The sequence below is a fragment of the Cydia pomonella genome, chromosome 5, assembly GCF_033807575.1.
Source record: "Cydia pomonella isolate Wapato2018A chromosome 5, ilCydPomo1, whole genome shotgun sequence".
Taxonomy (NCBI): domain Eukaryota; kingdom Metazoa; phylum Arthropoda; class Insecta; order Lepidoptera; family Tortricidae; genus Cydia; species Cydia pomonella.
This window is the reverse complement of record NC_084707.1, coordinates 24,455,712-24,476,936: the sequence shown is the minus strand read 5'-3', so window position 1 is coordinate 24,476,936 and position 21,225 is coordinate 24,455,712. Positions and strand designations below refer to the sequence as shown.

At 39.8% G+C, this 21,225-nt stretch overlaps 1 protein-coding gene across 6 annotated transcripts in view; it reads left to right on the top strand.

Moving 5' to 3' along the window:
• LOC133518147 (glutathione hydrolase 6-like) overlaps positions 1-21,225 on the top strand; it is a 67,853-nt gene that overhangs the window by 30,741 nt on the left and 15,887 nt on the right. For all 6 annotated transcript variants that reach the window (XM_061851738.1, XM_061851739.1, XM_061851740.1 and 3 more), the window contains one exon: positions 5,652-5,840. In XM_061851738.1, the coding sequence (XP_061707722.1) occupies positions 5,652-5,840 (189 nt within the window). The remainder of the gene's footprint in view (positions 1-5,651; positions 5,841-21,225) is intronic.

The following is a 21,225-nucleotide window of genomic DNA, read 5'->3' as shown; positions in this document are numbered from 1 at the left end:
TTTTTCTATAACATTTACCTTAGGTGGGCTAAACTAGCCACGGAGTGGGTGCCGCAACGTAAACGCAGCATGGTCGGCCTAAGAGGAGATGGCGGGACGACCTAGACGCATTTACCAACAACTGGACGGATGCTGCAGTTCATCGGGAAGATTGAAAGTCTAGGGGGGAGGCCTTTGCCCAGCCGTGGGACACTTTATAGGCTCTTAAAAAAAATTACATTAAATATATGTACTTACTTAGTAACTCTTCTGGCGCAGCGACCCAAAGTGTGTCCTGGTGTACTTTTTTTTTCAATATATGTAGCTTTTACAAATCTATATACATCAAACTTAACTTGAGACGAACCGTTAGAAACTGTTTACGAACAACGGACAGGCAATTAGTCCTGACCGCTGTAATGACGAGAGCTATCTTACACCTACCGCCGGCAAGATTTATCTGCGGCCTCGAGTCGGGTGCGTGTATTGTAATTACTGTCATTGTTCACGGACTGGCGGTGTCATATGTAACCGTTGTATACGGTTGTTAGTGAGTTTTTTATAGCTTAAAACTAACCTAGTCTAATGGTCTAGGCAGTGTCCGTGAAACATTCTGACAATCGACCATATCACATACCACATACATATATACCGAACTTTTTCTAGCAACAAGTAACCGTCAAAAATATTTTTCACATACTTACACTTTTATTGCCGACTGCACTTTCTCTTTTTTGTATGCATATCAAGTACTTCTAGAGACCTTTCAAATGAGCCTAAATTCAATGTGTTTACGTTTTCCTATCGAAGAGTTTCGTTGACTACTTACCTTCCGACTGCATCATCAGATCAGCTCCATGTTAGCATTGTCATCGGAAATACGGAAGTATACCAAATTTCAGCTCAAACAGACACCAGGAAGTGGTTTAAATTTAAGGTACAAGATTTGAAGCACATATATATATGTAGATTTATACAAAGAAGATACGCGGTGAAGCTAAATAAAAGTGTGTAAAAAAGTATGTAAAAAGTGTGTAAAAACAAGGGATAAGGCCGGCCTTACACAGTCTGAATCCGAATCTGAATTCATAATCTGATTTCATATTATTAATTGAACGGCACGGAATTGCATACAATTTACCTACTCCCCACACACATTCTGATTTTTTCAGATTATGAATTTCTCAGATTGATCTGTCAGAATGATACTGACGTGCGTTATGAATTCAGATTATGAATTTCGGACGCAACTCATTCCATACTTTATGCATGGATGAGCACACACACGCTGGAATCAGATTATGAATTTGCCATTTTCATTCATGGGAGAGAGTGAGACAGACGTTCTTGCGACAACTGATCAATCTGAATGTTTAAGACGTGTGAGGCAACGATTTCTGAATTAAGAATCTGAATTCAGTTTATGAATTCAGAGAGACATTCCGGACGTGTGAGGCCAGCTTTAAAGAAATCGTCTCGATTTTATCACGGCTTCCGCCAAAGGAGTAAAGCTCATTCCCACTTCTTAGATACAAGGCACACCAAGAACAAACGGGCATACCGCTGGTTTCTTCCCAGAACACAACAACAACAACACAACAACAACAACAACATTTCCATCCTCACCACTTAGATGGTTGGCAGTCCTCAACTGTGCGTTTTTCCAGGAACTTTCTGCCTCGCACAGCTAAACTGTGGAATGAACTGTCGCCTGCGGTATTTCCGGACCGATACGACCTTCAAACCTTCAAGAAAAGAGCGTACTCCCATCTCAAATGCCGGCAACGCACTTACAACCCCTCTGGTGTTGCAGGTGTCCATGGGCGGCGGTAATCGCTTACCATCAGGTGATCCGTCTGCTCGTTTGCCTCCTCTACCATAAAAAAAAAAGAACGTGCAGAATGTGGAATGAATTACCTCCTCACATATTTTCTTTGCACGACGACGTTCTTCAAGAATTAGGTATTCAGGGTTATCAAGGCTTGGCCAACTCATAAGTGGCTCCTCCAATGTTGCTTATGTCTATGGGTGACGGTAACAGCTTCCCATCAGGTGGCTCTAGTGCTTGTTTACTGACTATCACATAAAAAAGATTCATTTTATTTTATTTTATTTTTATTTATTTTGAGATCAGCTGTGACATTAACATAGAAAAATATAGTCGATACAGGAAGCCAATTATAGGAACTCACTGGTAGTGACATAATACTAAACTAAGATTTGAAGCACTATCGCAACCACATATGTGAACAAAGCGAATACAAATGATACTTCATAAGGATAATGTGGGAGTTCAAAATACTAATTAACTTAGTAACATATCAGGCAAATATCTCCTCAACTACAACATATTTTTAAGCCAGCTTGCGGTCATCACACATGTTTAAATTGTTTTCGTACTATGGATCATTTAATGAGTAGCTATTATAGGACATTATTATACAAATTGACTAAGTCCCACAGTAAGCTCAATAAGGCTTGTGTTGACGGTACTTAGACAACGATATATATAATATATAAATACTTAAATACATAGAAAACACCTATGACTTAGGAACAAATATCCATACTCATCACACAAATAAATGCCCTTACCAGGATTTGAACCCGGGACCATCAGCTTCGTAGGCAGGATCGCTACCCACTAGGCCAGACCGGTCGTCATAATATCATTATCAGTCATACCTAAATACCTAACTAACTACCACAATCGCCATGTGGAAAACAATATTATTTTGGAACACAACACAGGTCCGGATACTGTCACCTTACAATGACCATGCCAGACACATTTGATTTAATGCAGTTCCCAGTATTTTTCCATAAAAATTAACCATAAACGTAAGTATTTATCAAATTAAGACCAAATTTCCAAGGCAGATAAATTAATATGTATCTAGTTGCATTTACGAAACATAAATATCAAATATTTTTGAGGTCAATCTCAGACGACCTAGTCCAAAACTGAGACGAAACGATTTTTATACTTACATAAACTTACGAACCTATTCGAAGAATGAGGTACGATAACGATAAGTTCTGGTTTAGATAAGTTCTCATTTAGATATCATTTCTATGTCGCATAATTGACAGAAGCAGCTCGATTCAGGCAACCAATGTCACTTTGACGTTAGAAATATCGTAGATAGATCTTATTGGGATCACAGCGGAATCGAAATAAACGTAAATTTTGACTATGTCGTTTAGTTATCGATCTTTTAAAGATCTTTCCAAGATCTTAAACGTGTCTTCATTAATTGTTCTTCGAATCGGGCCGTTATTTATTCTCTTAGTAAGTATAGCGCGTTTGCTGCCTAGATTTTTGACATTTACAGCAGCAATGCAGTCGGTAGTAATGTCGCGCTGCAATACTGCTGCAGTAATGTGCAGTCTGAACCCGAACGGTACCTTAACTATACATACCACATATCTAGTTACATATTATATTAATACATCACGTATGCCTCGAGTGTTAAAAAACAGGATAATTGTCGTTAATTAATTTATTGTTATTGTCCCGTCCCCGAATGTTCGTTGGCCGTACAGTGACGCCACGTCATAAAATCGTCGTTAAGCATAATTTGTGGATGCCTATTAAAATACCGCGCGGGTGGAGGCCGATTCGACGATTTAATTTTGTCACGACCTTGAATCTATGATCGCTGTTGCCCCCAATTGTCCCCAATCAGCGTAAGCCGCTAATGCTTTGATCACAAATTCCGAGTAAGGCGAGAGAGTGCCGTTGGCCGAGTGCTCGGTTCGTGTGTACTTTATGACGAGTACTCGGCCTAGTACTCGGCCCAGCAAAATGACAAGCGAGTCACTCGCACCTTGTTTTATTTACTAGGCCGAGTGCCCACCTCTGTACTCCTCTCAGCATCCTCGCGTCGACTCACTTATCACTAGACAGATATGAACACGATCAGTCGCCATTTGCCAGTAGCGAGCGATGGAGCGATTTTTTTTCTTTTTGCTAATCATGTTGAGGCAGTAAACTAACTCGTCAGGAAAAGCAAAATGCGTGTAAACACTTACCCACCCTCCTCTTTGATGCACGTGAGGTGCTTGAAGATATGCACAATTCAAATAAGATTAAAACCTTGTCAAATTGTTATGACTGAATCGGCCTCATGTGTAATTCGTCGGACGACTGACCACTGATATCATCATATTAGTTTCTGTCAACTACTCTACATAGTAAGGTGACCGCTATGAAAAACTGGTAAACAAACAGAGATAGATTTTCGTAATTTAGTAATGCGTTGCAGTGAGATTGGGGGCAATAAGATCTTTATATAATGTCTTAAATTGTTATTAATACGTCGAGTATGCGAGGACCAAAGAATTGAAGAGAAACCCCGTTACCTTTTACAGCTGTCGGCTGCCGTTTATACCCACCTACTCCCTCATGCCCCGAACACTGCGAGCGCACTTACATAATACTTGTGACTTACTTTCGTTTGATCCCTTCACTGAGTCATTTAGTTGTAGGAACTTATTAATACTTTTAAGGGCAACATCTACTTCCTTTCACTTTTCATTTTGCCAAATCAGTACGTGACGAGATAAGCCTCAAAATATGTTAACAGCGGCCATTTTTTTGAGTTCTGTATTTGCATATAGGTAAATGACTGTTCGGTAAATAGTAAGTAAGTAAGTAAATATTCTTTATTGCACCAACAATTATACATTTTACATACATGTAAAACTACAATTTTTTTTTTTAATCTTTATTGAAAAAAGGGTTTTTTCACAATTGAAAATGTCACCCTTATTGTGACATAGCAAAACAAATCAACTCTTATTAATAATTATCTACGCTTAATACCTAGGTTAACAATCTAATATAGCTTCTTCGCCTATTTTGATTGCGGGTAGGCTAAAATTAAATTAACTTCACCTATGTTATATAAATTACAATTGTATTTTTGCATGAAGTTTATCCTCTCAGCCTCGTTTCGAACACATTCCACCAAGATATGGAACACATCTTCTTTCACTTCACATTCGGTACAGTTTGGTGACTGGTTCTTACCCATAAAACTACAAATGAATTTTAAAGGAAAATAGAACCAGGTAACAACAGGCGGTCTTATCGCGGTCTTATAGTATTTGTATAAGTATAGCTTGTGCAAGTGTACAGGCAGCCCCGAGGTCTATAAAAAGTTCTCCCATTCCATTATATATTGAATCTTTATTTTGATGAATCAAATGTCTTTGTGACAAAAATTAATTTGACTCTTGCTAACAAAGTCAAATAACAAAGTGACATGACAGATGAGGACAAAGTGGACAAATGAATCAAAACAATTTAAGACGTTCAATTGCAATATTTGACAAGGCATTTCAGTACCATTTTGCGCGAACGTCTCTTTTGCAGACTTGCACCACGTCGGTGTTGCATCGGTCTATTTAGCCACCAAAAACTGTGTCTCTCCGGTGGTCTACCATAAATTGTCTGCAATTGATGAAAATGATGATGATGATGTTGTTTACATAACAAAGACTATGTGCCAGTTGCATAAACAGATAAACTGAACAACGCAACTTCGCAGAGTACAATAAAATTAAACATACAATAAAGCGAACGTTTTCACGATGACAGACGTATAGGAGATTATTTAATCAAACCTTTTCCTAATGGCCTTTCTCATACCAAGCTTTTTTCTCAGGAGCGGAAGCCTCCTCTACTGGGAGTACCGCAACAGCACCGCGCGCGATGAAGGCCCCACGCTCATGGAGTGGGGGGGACCGAACCAGGGGGGCGTGCCGCGGCTACTGGTCGCGCTGGCGCAGCTGCATGCGCGGTATGGTGCGTTACCTTGGAGCCAGGTGCTGCAGCCGGCCATCGATCTCGCCAGGTGACTATTGCCCTCCTTCTTTGTTGTTGTTTTTATTTTGTTCAATGATAGAGTGAGAGAGAGTGAGCCAGATTTGCCGTGGTGCCAGGTGCTTCAGACGGCCATCGACACCGTCTGGTAACTCAATCTTTCTCGCGCTATCCCGGCCTTTTGCAACGGCTCTTGGGAGTCTTAAGTCCACTTGGCATTAATCCCAAGAATTGGCGTCTACATTCGTTTTTATGAAAGCGTTGGCCATCTGACTTTTCAACTTAAAAGGAAAACTAGGCCTTATTGGAATAAGTCCGGTTTCCTCGCGATGTTTTCTTTCACCGAAAAGCGACTAGTTATTACCAAATGATAATATCGTCCATAAGTTCCGAAAACTTACCATGGTTTGAGTTTGAGCAAAAGTCGCACGCTCTTACCGCTGGGCTACCAACGCTCTCACCTCGCCAGGTGTTACCTTATGTTTATTACATCCAATACCAATAGGTAAAGGAGTGGGTCATCGAACTCGCCGAGTCAGTATCACTACGTCCACTGTCCGTAGGTGCAAAGCTGATGGATGATACCTAATGACGCCAAACAAGCGTTGACGTCTGTTATTGTCTTTAACACTGAATCAAAAACCTGTTCTAATAATTAATGCTGATTGCATCGAGACCAACCTCAGCAGCCGATTTTCATCCTGCCCCATAAAAGTAGAAGAAAATGCCATTATTAAGTTCTATCCTACGTATGTTACGTATTGTTCTAAATTAAAAATTCAGTTATCATTCCAAAAAAATACTGTGTAAGTAACTTTTCAAACAAATTGGCTACAAAAATAAAACTACACTGAACTGAATTGATGCACACGTTAGTGTCATTACTTTATAGGTAAAATCTTAAGTAAGTCACCTGTTGTATATAGTTGTGACGTGTTCGAATAGACAATACATGTTTAAAAGACACACACAAACAAAACAAATGTCTATTTCGAACACGTCACAACTACGTCACATACAACAGGTGACTTACTTAAGTTTTTTACCTATAAGCATCTTTAACCAATTAAGGCTGGTATATCCAAAGTTATTGTGCGAGTTTTCTCTTACTTTTTAGACTCGCATGAGTAGGTGTTTGTTATTTCGCCGAGTTTTATTTGTTTTGGTATTTTACGAGTGACCCAGACAGCTATTAAATTCAATAAGTACCAACCTAATATGCGGATTAAATTATGCAGATTATAGCACTTTATTTTGAATCAGCCAAGGACGGTATAAAACGGGTCGAAATCGTCACCCAAAATGTATTGAATTGATTTAAGATAAAACATAAAGAGCGTAAAGAAACGACCTTCGAAAACGAGATCCGAAGTAAAAGTTTAATTAACAGCAACATTCCGTGTTCAATGGAATGATTACTGAACCTTATTCTGGCAGCTACTTTTGTTAACTCTCTTTATTGATATTTAGACATATTAAAAATACAATCGTCTCTACTTTTTTTCAGTGTTAAATAATTTATTTACAATAACAAAATACATAATGGATATTATACAGATGATTACTATAACTAGCTTATATCTAAAATAGGCCCTTGAGGCATTGTACCAAGGATGCTGGCGGCATTTCCTCGTTGTGCGATACTGATACGTTGTGCGAGGAAGCCGCCAGCTCTTCGGTCACCAGTTACGTCAACCAGACGTTTCGCGATTTCTCCAAAAAACTTGTGCGCGCTGGAACCCCTTGGACCTAGAGTTTCAACGCCAAATGGTACAAAATGGTACTCTCTACCGAAGCTCTTATATTTATTACGTTTCAAAATTTCGGCGCTTTCCGCCGCTGTGGTGCCAGTGTGTCTACGCAGGTAGCATCCCACACTAACATCCGTCCCAAGCTCCAAGGAACCAAGGACACCCCATCCCTGATAATGCCAGTCGGCTCAAGAAGAGCAGGCACATTGATGGTGGCAAGAGATCGACGGATTATGTCATTAAGCGACGCATGTCTTGAAAAACGACCTGCACTTTTTTGACAAGATAATTCATGGTGTCCCAGTCGGTCCACATCCGTGCCACAAGAGCATATATGTGGCGTACATACTGAAACCACTAACCTCTCCTTTTTATGTGAAAAATCCTTTTTATTAACATTTCCAAATCTCGGGACCAGGTCCCCGAATCTTTGGGAGGCGAGCGTGGGGCCGAATCCAACAGTGCAGAGCCCCGTAAAGACAATTTAATCTAAGAGCAAGGCGCAAGAACACGTGGCACATACAATTCCCGAGCGCACAATACGATACATCCGGACAGTGTTGGGCAAACGTTAATTAGAATTGAAATTTAAACATTACAAATTTATTCTGTAACTGTCCGTTACGATTTACGTTCAATTTGTAATGGTTAATGGTCAATTCTAATTAACGTCCGGCCAAAACTGCATCTGGATTCTGGAGATGGTCCCCGTCAAGTGCAAAGACTATTGCAGTGCAGTACTTTTGTGCTGCACTGGGAGCTAATGTCACAGCCTATTGATTTGAAAGTCGGAAGGATTGGATAATGGGCTATGGGAGGAGACTCGCGGACAACTGCCGTGACAATCAGTCTCAGAGTTGTAAAAGACTCACTGAGTGGGCCCCACAATGGCTGCATGCACGGTGCGACAATGGAGCAAAGCGGCACGGCAGTGAGGTTGTCTAGAGTCTGCGATAGCCAGATCACGGTAATTCGTTTAGCAGGCCGCCGGCTTTATGACATTTTACATTTCCAACCCGTACCATAGGTCGGCTCTTGCGATTGCGACTCCACTCTGGCTGTCCGGTGAAGGCAAGCACAGAGGCGAGGGCCAGATGAAAGGGCCCTCTTGAATAGGGGTCCGCGGTGCCGCCACTCACCGTCAGCTCGCCACAAACTGCCCCCCGGTTTTATTGACATGCTTATTTACATTGCCGTAAAATCATGCGATTGACAATGTGTATACAAATTACAACTACAAATTTCTTTGTTTTCAGATAATAATTGATAAAAAAATTATTTCGTGATTTCGGGGCGGGCCCCATAAATATTAAAAGTTGTTCAGTTCAGTGGTAACAAAAGCACCCTGTATCGCCGCCCGGTGCATTTAGGACACATTGATTACTTTGCAGTTGACAGACTTATATATATTATAAAATTCAAAAACTTTTGTATGAAAATTTCGGCTCAACAAAGTTCACATTTACTTATAGCACAACATGCATTCTAACATCGCTTTTATTCTTGCCATCATGCCATTTAGCACACTATATTATATTCTTACATGTTGACTTCAACTTGTTATTACATAATGTAAACATGTTAAGCAACTGACATCATCACTTTCCATCAAATCGGCCGAATACTAAAATTATGGACTGCCTTAAAATATGTCCGCGACGACAGATTTATAACCTTACCAACACACATATAATTTGTAACTGACCACCGGTGAACCTTATCGTCTTAACAATAAGATATACAATCGGTTAACAATAACTTTTTACCGCAGATCAGTGTTTGGCCTAACGTTAGTGTCAGTTAAAATTGCAGATTGAATAGGTTAGTTAAAATTAACGACTAAAAATTGAAAGCGAGTTAATTTACAGAACACTAATCTGCATTAATATTAATTTTATTTTAATAACTAATAATTTGCTTCACTATGCCTATTTTTTCATCATTTTAATAACAGTTCCGCCAATCAAATAACAACCAAATAACAAAGTAACATTAATTTTAGTGTGCGAAAGATTAATTCTGATACAATCAATACATTAAACATGAATATAATATAATTGAATATATTGCTCAACGCATAAGCATTGCCATTCAACGTGGCAATGCGGCCAGCCTTCTGGGCACACTTCCCATCGGTAGCGAGCTTGAGGACATATTCTATTTATAAGACTCTTATTTTAAATTTACTTTTTATCATTAGTTTTAAGTTTATTTATAGCCTATTGAGAGTTAATCTGATTATTTTGTAATAAGTACGAGAATTGCATTGACGATTATTATAGATTAACATGCTCTCAAATTCAATTCTTATTTAACTTATTTAATAGATTTAGTTACGGAGTTATAACTAACACAGTTTTCAATGTACTTAATTGATTATTTTTAGTAAGCATTGACGATTATGGCCAACACTGCCGCAGAGCATCTCCGTGAACTGCACGAATGCACGTGTTTGTACTCTGTCGGTTTTTCCCGTGTCATTATCTGCGTTATTAGATGTTGTAGCATAACAATGATTCACTGATTCATGCAAAAATCACCGGGACGGTAAAGTACTGCTTGTATTGACGACTGACGACTGGTTTGGCCTAGTGGGTAGTGACCCTGCCTACGAAGCTGATGGTCCCGGGTTCAAATCCTGGTAAGGGCATTTATTCGTGTGATGAGCATGGATATTTGTTCCTGAGTCATGGGTGTTTTCTATGTATTTAAGTATTTATAAATATTTATATATTATATATATCGTTGTCTAAGTACCCTCAACACAAGCCTTATTGAGCTTACTGTGGGACTTAGTCAATTTGTGTAATAATGTCCTATAATATTTATTTATTTATTTATTGATGCTTTGATAGGCAACAGTTTTACGGCTGACATCAGGAAAGAAAATGTGGTAGAAAATGCATGTTAGTAATTAATAAATGTTAACGGCATCAATCATGGCCGTACATTTAAGTCATACCTTGACAAAATATATAAGCTGCAAGTTAGGCTGTTAAAGTTAATAGTACCCCGTAAAATGAAAGAGAACCTTGTGTGTGATAGTGACCTCTTCACTTTATGTAAGGTCCTACCGGTTCACACAAAGTTTAAACACCATATGCTAAAAGAGCAATACTTTAGAAATGAAATCCAGCATTTAATCTCACATCCAATAAATACGCGGCAAGTAACAAATCAAATGCTTCAAAAGCCCCAATTCAACAATTTTTATGGCAGAAGAACATCAGAATACATCATACCAGAGTTAATAAATAAGTTACCTAAAGAGTGGAAAGATAAGATAACACCAAACAATATAGCATATATTCTTAAAAAGGAAATGCTTAAACAATTAAATATTTTTAACTAATGCATATTTATGTTATTTCATTTAGTGCAAATGGAGCAGCCTGTATCGAGTAAGCGGGGACCGGTTCTTGTTTTGCTCGGCCGGCCGGTATGATAACAGACGCGCTCAGTTTGTGATATTTGCAATTATAATGTCATTTACGAATTGGATGTATATGTGTATTGCATTGTATTTCTAATTATTAAATACTGCGGAATGGAGTATCGAGACAAACCATTGTGGTTTAACGATACTTTTTGATCAAATATTCTGTAATTGTGTTTTACCTGTAATAAATAATAATAAAAATAATAATTGCGTACAAGAAATTTTGAGAAATTCAATTCAATTCAATTCATGGAACGATTAAGAGAAAAATTGTAGTATTTTTGATATTTCACCGACATCTGTAAAATTCTACCGCTTTATGCTTTAAAAGTTGAACGTCCAATTCGTCCTCTATGTTTTCTATGTATTTAATGAAAGCTAATGCAATGGTTTCAATATTATTAACCAATTAAAACTATGGTTTTTTGCTCCAGTCATGGGATGTATGGCGTCATTAGTTTTCAAACTAACAAATATCCATGAAAAATTAAACTTAAGCAGCTCTTTGGCTCTTGTTTATGGTAAAATGTTGTAAGCGTTTATAAACTGATGGTAAATACTTGTTTTACAGAATTTGTCTATACCATCCCATTACTGGTGCCTGTTCCATTATAGGGGTGTTTACTAAATATGTTTTTGGCAAAAAATACATTTTTGGTACAAGCTTTTATTGCTGACTGTACTTTTCTTTCCCCAGGCATCTTAATCATTGGGACAATTCTAAGAACCCCAAACAGAATTCGTTTGCGTTGTTTTATCACAGAGTTCTGATGGCCTCCTCCTGCCTACATCATCAGATCGGCTCTATGTCATCTTAATATTGCATTGTCGTCCGATTAACATAATTTAGCAAAATTTTCAAATTAGCTTCCAAATAAAAGCTTGTAAAAAATAAGGAAATATATAGGAATATTATTACCATTATTTGCAATGGTTGGTAGATCACTTAGAATTGGAGTAAATACTTTATTAGAATTACAAGTATTTAAAAAAAAACGAGTGACTTGTGCGTTCATTCTTAAAAAATCACGTCTCTCTTAAACCCACCATTAAATCCTAATTAGTTCAATTAAGTTTCATTTCTCCACTACCTAAAGCTTGTCTGGAAGATATCGCTCTGTAGCGATAAGGCCGCCTGTTGTTTACCTCTTCATGTATTATATGTGTTTCCATGTACATTTATTCTTAGGTTGTGCAATAAAGAGGATTTGTAGTGTATTGTATTGTATTGTATAACATATTCGTATAATTTATCAAATAGGGACACAGCAAATGTCAAAATATATTCCCAAAAGATTATGTAATGATAATTACATAATCTTTTAATAATTTTTTATAAATAAATAAAAAGCTAAGGATGCGAAAGCATATTTTGGCTTAAAATATCGCGGCAAAATTGACTTTACCACGTAATGCGGTGCAAGTGACTTGCCTCAATAGGTATACAATGTTTTATCACTGAATTCCCATGGCCACCTGTCTCCATCATCAGATCAGCTTCATGTCATCATAATATTGCATTGTCATCCGATTTACATATATATGACGACCGGTCTGGCCAAGTGGGTCCCTGCCTATGAAGCCGATGGTCCGGGGTTCAACTCCCGGTAAGAGCATTTATTTGTATGATGAACACAGATATTTGTTACTGAGTCATGGGTGTTTTCTATGTATACACGAGGAATCCGAAACAATTTAAGCACGGAAGCAAAATAAGGAAAAAATGTTATAGGTTTATGTAAATTTTGCCAAAAAAACATTTTTTTGTTTGTTTTTTTTTTTGTACCTAAAACTCAAATGCTATTTGTAAACCTATCACTTAAAATGATTTTTTCCTTATACGCCAACGTCCATATACGTCACTTTATTTCTAAAACTAATAGGAATTTCAGCATGAAATTTCAGTGGAACGTCAATATGATGAAAAAGTTGGGACAGAATTTATGGCAAGACTACGTATTTTAATCATAAATATGGAAAAACTGTAACCTCATGAAATTGTCACTTGCCTCAGTAGACTGTTACATATGGAGTGTGGAATTAAGACGAGTGGCATCTCTTATGGTCGAACTGTTGCAAAAGTGTCCAGCTGTCAGCTATAAATAATAGTTCCAAATCTCTCCAGAGTAGCGCTAGAGTAGCTAAGAACCTAGGCGTTATTGACGGAGTGAATTACGCTGTCTATGATTTGATTTTTTTGTTCAAGTACTCTAGGTATTGTAGCGCCACCTATTTAAAGTTTTTTTATGACACTTTTTGGTACATGGAGATTTCGTTCCTTATCTCCACCTTCCGTACTGTTACAGTTATCGAAATGACAGTTTTATGGAAAAATTCAAATCCAGAAAAGTGAGTAAAGAGACTCAACTACACAAGGACTATTGAACCAGTTCTGATTAAACGGAAATCATAATAGGTTCTGCGAATAGCAATAAAACTCACAATGCCATCTATATCTACCTCAACCCACTCCTTGACTGCAACATTCAATGCTTTGTTCAGAATGGCACCTTAATCCATTGTAACTAGGTAGGTATTTGTTTATCTTCGATATCGACCATACGAAACATGTCTTGCATGCCTTACATATTTCCATGTGTGAACTGGTTGATTATGATTACTTCAACTGCTCTCATTTTGAATCAAGAATTATGTAAAGAAAACAAGCTTGTTTATTTCCGTGTCAATTTGCGAAGATTTATTTTAAAGCACGTTTAGTACAGTCACGTCTAAATATCGATACGAAAAACGTGCCAAAAATATGTATACACTACCTTTATAAATGGGCAATAAAGTCGTGTATACATATTTTTCGCACTTTTTTCGTATCGATATTTTCAGACGTGACCGTACCTTTTCGATGGCTTGCCCGGGTTCGAATCCCGGTAAGGGCATTTATTTGTGCGTTTATCACAAATATTTGTTCCTGAGTTATGTATGATAAATAAGTATTTATACGTAACGTAAGTTTACATTATAGGTACAATGTGTAAATCCAATAGGTCGCGTCTTGTACCCACAACACAAGCTTTATTGAAGTTATTTAAAAAAATGAAAAATATTTATTTCCTTATCAAGTAAGGTTTACAAATTGGCAAGTGGTTGGGACTTCCTTTTAGGTGAATGAACCTGTATCAGGATGCCCCGCTCCTCGATAACTTACAGTCTTGTTACTTAGTAGTAGGGAAATATTGTATACATGAAAGTTTTATAATATATTATAATATTTTTATTAACTTATTTGCCGTATTCGCGTTAATAAGCAACTCTGGATAAATATGAGTTCAAAGTTGTACTCATTACAAGTAATAATGGTGATAAGTGAAGTAATGATATTATCTCGGTCATTTATTTTCACATAGTGGCAACAAATTAAACTGACAATTATTATGACATTGTTGTCAGTTTTACGTGTTCTTTATTATTTATTGACTTTTTTCTTAAGGCATTTTTGTACTGAGTAATCTTGTAACGCACAGTACCGTACACATTAACATATTTATATCTAAGGACACTAAGAATGGTGGTGGTTCAGTGGTGTCACTCACAAATTCGAGCCAATCGTGCAGTCTAACGCAACTAGTTGCGACCAATTGCGCGCGTGATGCGAACTTATCAAACAACCGCGTTGGCCTGCACGATTGGCTCGAATTCGTGTGTCTAACACCGCTGTACCACACAGTGCAGTCATTCGACGAAGCCGTCTAGACAGGGCAATCGTGCGGGCTGCGTGGAGCAAGGGGTGGGTCGCGCGCATCTGAGTTGCAAACATCGCCATTATTAGTAGCTCGGTACTACTTACAGGGCTGCCCATATTGTTTTATCCAGCTGTCCTTTTGGGCAGTTGTGTAAAAGTCTGTGTTACTGATAACCCACTGCGGCGGTCTTGTGCGGTGTCGGCATTTACGCAAACATCAAAGGCGTCGGTTTACTGTTACTTTTACACTGTGGCTGTACTAGCCCCATTCTTATTGCCCGTAAGGCCCGTCCTTAGATATATTTATTTATTTATTTTGTGATGCATGTGCAATATACGCAAACGCATCACGGCAAGTAGTAGCGCCATAAGTCACATATTACATAGTAACGCCATCTTTCCGCAACTAGCAGCAGACTAGTGGTCAGCGGGTTGAGAACTGGTAAACAAGTGACACCGATAATAGACATTTGGAAATTGAGGGTGTCGCGAAAAAACGCGGACGACCGGCAGAAGACAGAACAAAAGGAGAGAAAATGTTACGCCGTTAATAAGACGGAGACTAATAAAAACATGTAGTTTTACGGACATCGTAGACCATAATAGTATCGATTGGAGTTTGTTGTGATATTTGTGCGTGTGAGTTCCAGAATTAGTCACGGGGTAAGTGTACCGGCTGATCAATTCGCTTTATTGATGTCACTCTGTGATCATGGAAGGATTTTATATTAAAGTGTTATTCACACTCACTGTGCGACACTTTGTTCACAGCATACGGGAACGCCCTTCCTGTCGAATTCGTTTCTGGGAATTTAATCAAAAACTCCCGGAATAACACTGCAGAGGATACGTACCGCAATTTCGCCATAGTGTCATAAGACGATTTGGACTAGAGGCTCAAGTACTCGGCTGCTAAGCAACTGTTCCGGGTTCGCTTCCTGCAAAGGCGAAGTCTTTTTGTTTCTTTTATTTTTGTTTGTATTTAGTGTCTTACTTTTATCTTCATTCATTTTGTTTTTATTTTCATTTTTTTGGCTTTTATGTAATTTACGTAAACAAGAGTTTCTGTTAGTTTTAGTCATCGACGAAACTCTCTTGGCTATTTTGGCAGTATCGTGCACTGTGTCTATTTCAACTTTATTTTAGTATTTAAGGTTTTTGTTGTATTTTTAATTATTATACTGTAAAGTTAACTGTCACCAATTGTTTTATCTATCATCGAATTCAAGAACCCGAGTCATTACATTGGCGCCTAACAGGTATTCGGTGGTTTAGATTAGTCCGTGGTGACAGTTGACAACATAAGTCTGTTTAAGTTTTGTAAATTAGAGTTCAAAGATAATGGACGTTAACGCCTTGCATAAAGATGAGCTGGAGTTTGAGTTGGCATGCCGGGGTGTCTCGGATTGTGAAACTGTGGCGACTATGCGTAAATTTCTGCGGGCTATGTTAAAACGGGAGGCATCCGGGGAATCCTCTACCTCTATAAAAGTTCCCGCTAGATGTGTGGAAGATCCGGGTAAGGAAATTCTCTTTTGCAGGAACAAATTGTCATCCCTAGTAGCACTTATTTCGGAATTGTCAGTCAGTCCAGACGTTGCACTGATCAGGCGGTTACAAACTCGGTTGACACATCTGGCTTACCGCGCAAAATTGATTGTACCGTTAGCTGAAGCTGACACGGAAAGGCACTTGGCATTGCTCGAGGATATTGATGAAGCTATGGTGTCATTAGAGGGGGTGAAGGAGGAGGAGGCAGAGGACGAGGCCGCCATCTCGGAGCAGGACAAGGCCATGTTACACAGGACATTGGGGGAGGAAGGGTTGAAGATATTAGGAAGTTTATCTATAGCGCACACTTCTAGCAAAGCGGGTTCAAAAATAATTGGAGGCCATCAACACCGCGTGGGTGACGCAGCGGCTCCGGGCACTGCACCTTGCTCTGCACCGGCGGCTATAGCAAGTCGTGCTAGCCTTGAGAGGGGCCATAACCATAAGGAAATACAATCAGAAACTCGGGGCGAAATTCCGAAGGTTCCTTCGGTTTCGCAGGGTTTACAGAGGTCGTCGACATGGGATCCGGAATGTCAAAGGAGGAAGTTAGTTCCAATTAAAGATTGGGGGGTCAAGTTTAGCGGTAGGGATACTGTGAGCATCAATGCATTTCTGGAGAGGGTTGCGGAGCTCAAGGAGGCTCGTAATGCGGACGATGATGATTTATTTCGTTATGCCATAGATCTGTTTGAAGATGAGGCTCTCATATGGTTTAGAGCTAATAGGGGCGTGGTTTCTAATTGGTCGGAGCTAGTGGACCTCCTGGTTGATACTTTCCAGGCACCAAATTATCAGGATGAGCTCTTGGAGGAAATTAAGAGACGAACGCAGAGTAAGCAGGAGAGGGTTGTCATATACTTATCGATCATGCAGAATATGTTTAACCGTTTACCCATGCCGCTTACAGAATCACAAAAATTGGTAATTCTAAGGAAGAACCTGCAACCTTACTACCAGAAGGAAATTTGCCGTGACGCCTTTGATTCCGTGGCAGAATTGACGTCGGTACTAAGGGTGATTGAACGGACCAAGATTCGTTGTGAAGGGTTCAAGGAGCCAACCACGGACAACTTGTCCTTGGAGCGTGATTTAGCATACAAGGGTACCTTAAGTCCCATGCATCAGGAGAACAAGGAGGTAGCAGCCATAGACAATAAAATTGTCAGTAGATCTGTGCAGTCAAAGTGCTGGAATTGCAGGAGTCCGGGCCACAGATTTAGAGATTGCAACTTACCGAGGCAGCGACTCTTCTGTTATAAATGCGGCCGTTTTGGGAATACTGTACAGAAATGTCCTTGCAGTAAGGCGAATGAGGGAAACGGTCAGTCGGAGTCGATGCCTGCCGATTCGACCCCGCAAAAATAAGTCATTCTGTACCGGATGACTGGCAGCAATGGCTAAATACTGTCTCTAGATATTTTAGGACTGGCGAAATATGCAACATACAGCGCAGTCATAGGGATAGACGGTACTACGCAGATATAAGAATCTTGAACCAGCAATTCCTGGCTCTCTTGGACTGCGGAGCTTCAATTTCGGTAATTTCTCGAAACTTTTGTGCAAAGATCACAAGCTTAGGCTTGACGGCACAAAAGGTGGCCGCGCAGGATATATCTATAGCTGATGCATCCGTTCTGACGATTGATACTATAGTCCATCTGCCGATACAGTTTCGAGGAGAATTCAGGGTGGTTCCTTTTTTTGTCATGGACCCATCAAAACATGAAATCATATTAGGTATTAGCTTTTGGGACGCCTTTGGGTTGACAGTGGCGGAGCAGAAGCTGGCTACGGAAATATCGGAGATAGCAGTAGTAAGCTCGGTGGTTTCGCAAGATGAGTTAGATAACAGCCAAAAACAGCGTTTAGGTGTTCTACTGGAAGAGATGGGTAGGGATATAGGAAAGGGATTAGGGAGGACATCGCTCATTAGTCATAGGATTGACACAGGAGATAGCTTACCTACCAGCCAGCGACAATATCCTTTCGCTCCGCCTATTATGCGGGAACTGGAGAAGGAGATCCAAGATATGCTTGATAATGATGTAATTGAACCTTCGTTCAGCTCTTGGCGTTCTCCGGTTCTGTTAGTAAAAAAGGCATCGGGTAAAAATCGGTTGTGCCTTGACAGCCGTCAATTAAATAAAGTGACAGTAAAAGACTCTTACCCGTTGCCGAGGGTGACCACTATTTTAGACAGCTTAAAGAACGCGCAGTTTTTGTCGACTATCGATTTACGTTCTGCGTTTTGGCAGATACCCTTAGAAGACTCTAGTAAAGAAAAAACTGCTTTTGGCCTCGCGGGTAAGGGCCTTTACCAATTTAAGGTCATGCCTTTTGGTCTCTGCAATGCTTCTCAAACTCAACAGCGTCTGATGGATCGGCTGTTTCCACCCGAGTATGAAGGTAAAATATTTACCTATTTGGACGATATAGTAGTTTGTAATGGTAACTTTGAAGATCATTTATCGTCACTGGCTTTTGTTAGGGACAAACTGAAAGAGGCAGGTCTGACCATAAATCTTGAGAAGTGCGCCTTCGCAAGACCATCTCTGAAGTACTTGGGTTATATAGTCGACAAGGAGGGGCTACGAACAGATCCAGACAAGGTTAGAGCCATTCTTGATTATCCTCGGCCCACTACTTATTCAGAGTTGAAGCGCTTTATTGGCTTGGCCAGCTGGTATCGGCGCTTCGTACCAAACTTTGCCATTGTGGCGGCCCCATTGCATGACTTGACGAAAGGAGGAAAGAAGGGAAAGCAGGTTCTGTGGAACGGAGAAGCGCAACAGGCATTCCTCAGTCTGAAAACGGCTCTCACCTCTGCGCCTGTGCTAAGAGTACCGGATTTCACAAAACCTTTTTCGGTTCAGTGTGATGCTTCCAATAGGGGTACTGGTGGAGTTTTAATTCAAGAGATTGAGGATATGGAAATACCGATTGCTTACACTAGTCGAAAATTGACGGAAAGGGAATGCAGTTATTCGGCATCCGAGCGAGAACTGCTGAGTGTTCTGCATGCTGTTGAACAGTTTCGGCCTTATATTGAAGGAACTCATTTCAAGGTCATCTCGGATCATAGCGCTCTCCAATGGTTGCATCGCAATAAGGACCCTCATGGGCGGCTAGCAAGATGGGCCATGCGATTACAACAATTTGATTATCAAATTGTCCACCGCAAAGGAAAGTTTAACACTGTGCCTGATGCCTTGTCGAGAGCTATTACGGAGGATATTGACCTTCTAGAAATTACGCCAGAAGTTAAAGACGACTGGTACAAGTCCGAAGAGGCCAAAGTCACAGCGGGGGCTAATGGACCAGAGTGGGAGATCAACCAAGGCCAGCTATGGAGATGCCTCAAGCTAAAACAATTCCCAGACGAAAACTACGATTGGAAGCTTGTCATACCAGAAAAACTTAGAGAACAGATTATGAGGGAATGTCATGATGATCCTACTGCAGGACATTTGGGTGTTAAGAAATCTGTAAATCGAGTCAGACAACACTATTTCTGGCCGTCGTTGATCAAAGACGTTAAGAACCATGTACGGAAATGTGAGGTGTGCGCAAAGTACAAGTATTCCCAATTGAAACCGTCTGGTTTAATGGGCAGACAGCGAGAAGTAACAGAGCCTTTTCAAATGGTATCTATGGACCTGATGGGGCCCTTTCCAAGGTCAAAGTGCGGCAATACCATGCTTTTGGTCATTACATGCTGGTTCAGCAAATTTTGTTTTTTATTCCCTTTAAGAAATGGAAAGGCATCAGCTATCTCGCAAATTTTAGAGGAAAAGATATTTTTAGTGTACGGAGTGCCTAATGTGATAATTTGTGACAATGGGAAACAGTTCGTGTCGAACGAATTCAAAGACCTAGTGTCCGGCTACGGAGCAAAACTTTGGTATACACCGTATTACCATCCACAAGCAAATCCAACTGAGCGTGTAAATAAAGTAATTGGAGTGGCGATCGCCTCCTATGTTGAAGATAATCACAGAGAATGGGATAGGTACATATCTCACATTGCTCACGCAGTAAACACTTCAGTACACGAAGTGACGGAAAGAACTCCGGCCTACCTTTTTTTTGGTCGGGAGACGGCGATACAAGGATCGAAAGCGTATAACTTTGAGCCTAAAGATCACATAACTATTAACCAAGAGCGGTTTGAGCGAAATTTTAACCTACGTAGCAAAATATATGAAGACGTTCGTGAGAATATGAGGAAATCTTATGAAGCCAACGCCAAGCGTTACAACCTCCGGCGACGGACGTGTGACTATAAACAAGGTGATCTCGTGTTGAAGCGTACCAAACATCTCTCATGTGCGGACAAAAGTTTCATGGGCAAGTTAGCACCTAAATTTGAAAAAGCTGTTATTGCGAATAAGGTTTCCAATGATGTCTATAGACTTCGGGGTCTTAAAGGGAAAGATTTGGGAACCTGGCACGCTAGCGATTTAAAACGGATAGGGTGAATCCAGTCGGATTCTTCAGAGGTGAGGGGATATGTGATGCATGTGCAATATACGCAAACGCATCACGGCAAGTAGTAGCGCCATAAGTCACATATTACATAGTAACGCCATCTTTCCGCAACTAGCAGCAGACTAGTGGTCAGCGGGTTGAGAACTGGTAAACAAGTGACACCGATAATAGACATTTGGAAATTGAGGGTGTCGCGAAAAAACGCGGACGACCGGCAGAAGACAGAACAAAAGGAGAGAAAATGTTACGCCGTTAATAAGACGGAGACTAATAAAAACATGTAGTTTTACGGACATCGTAGACCATAATAGTATCGATTGGAGTTTGTTGTGATATTTGTGCGTGTGAGTTCCAGAATTAGTCACGGGGTAAGTGTACCGGCTGATCAATTCGCTTTATTGATGTCACTCTGTGATCATGGAAGGATTTTATATTAAAGTGTTATTCACACTCACTGTGCGACACTTTGTTCACAGCATACGGGAAC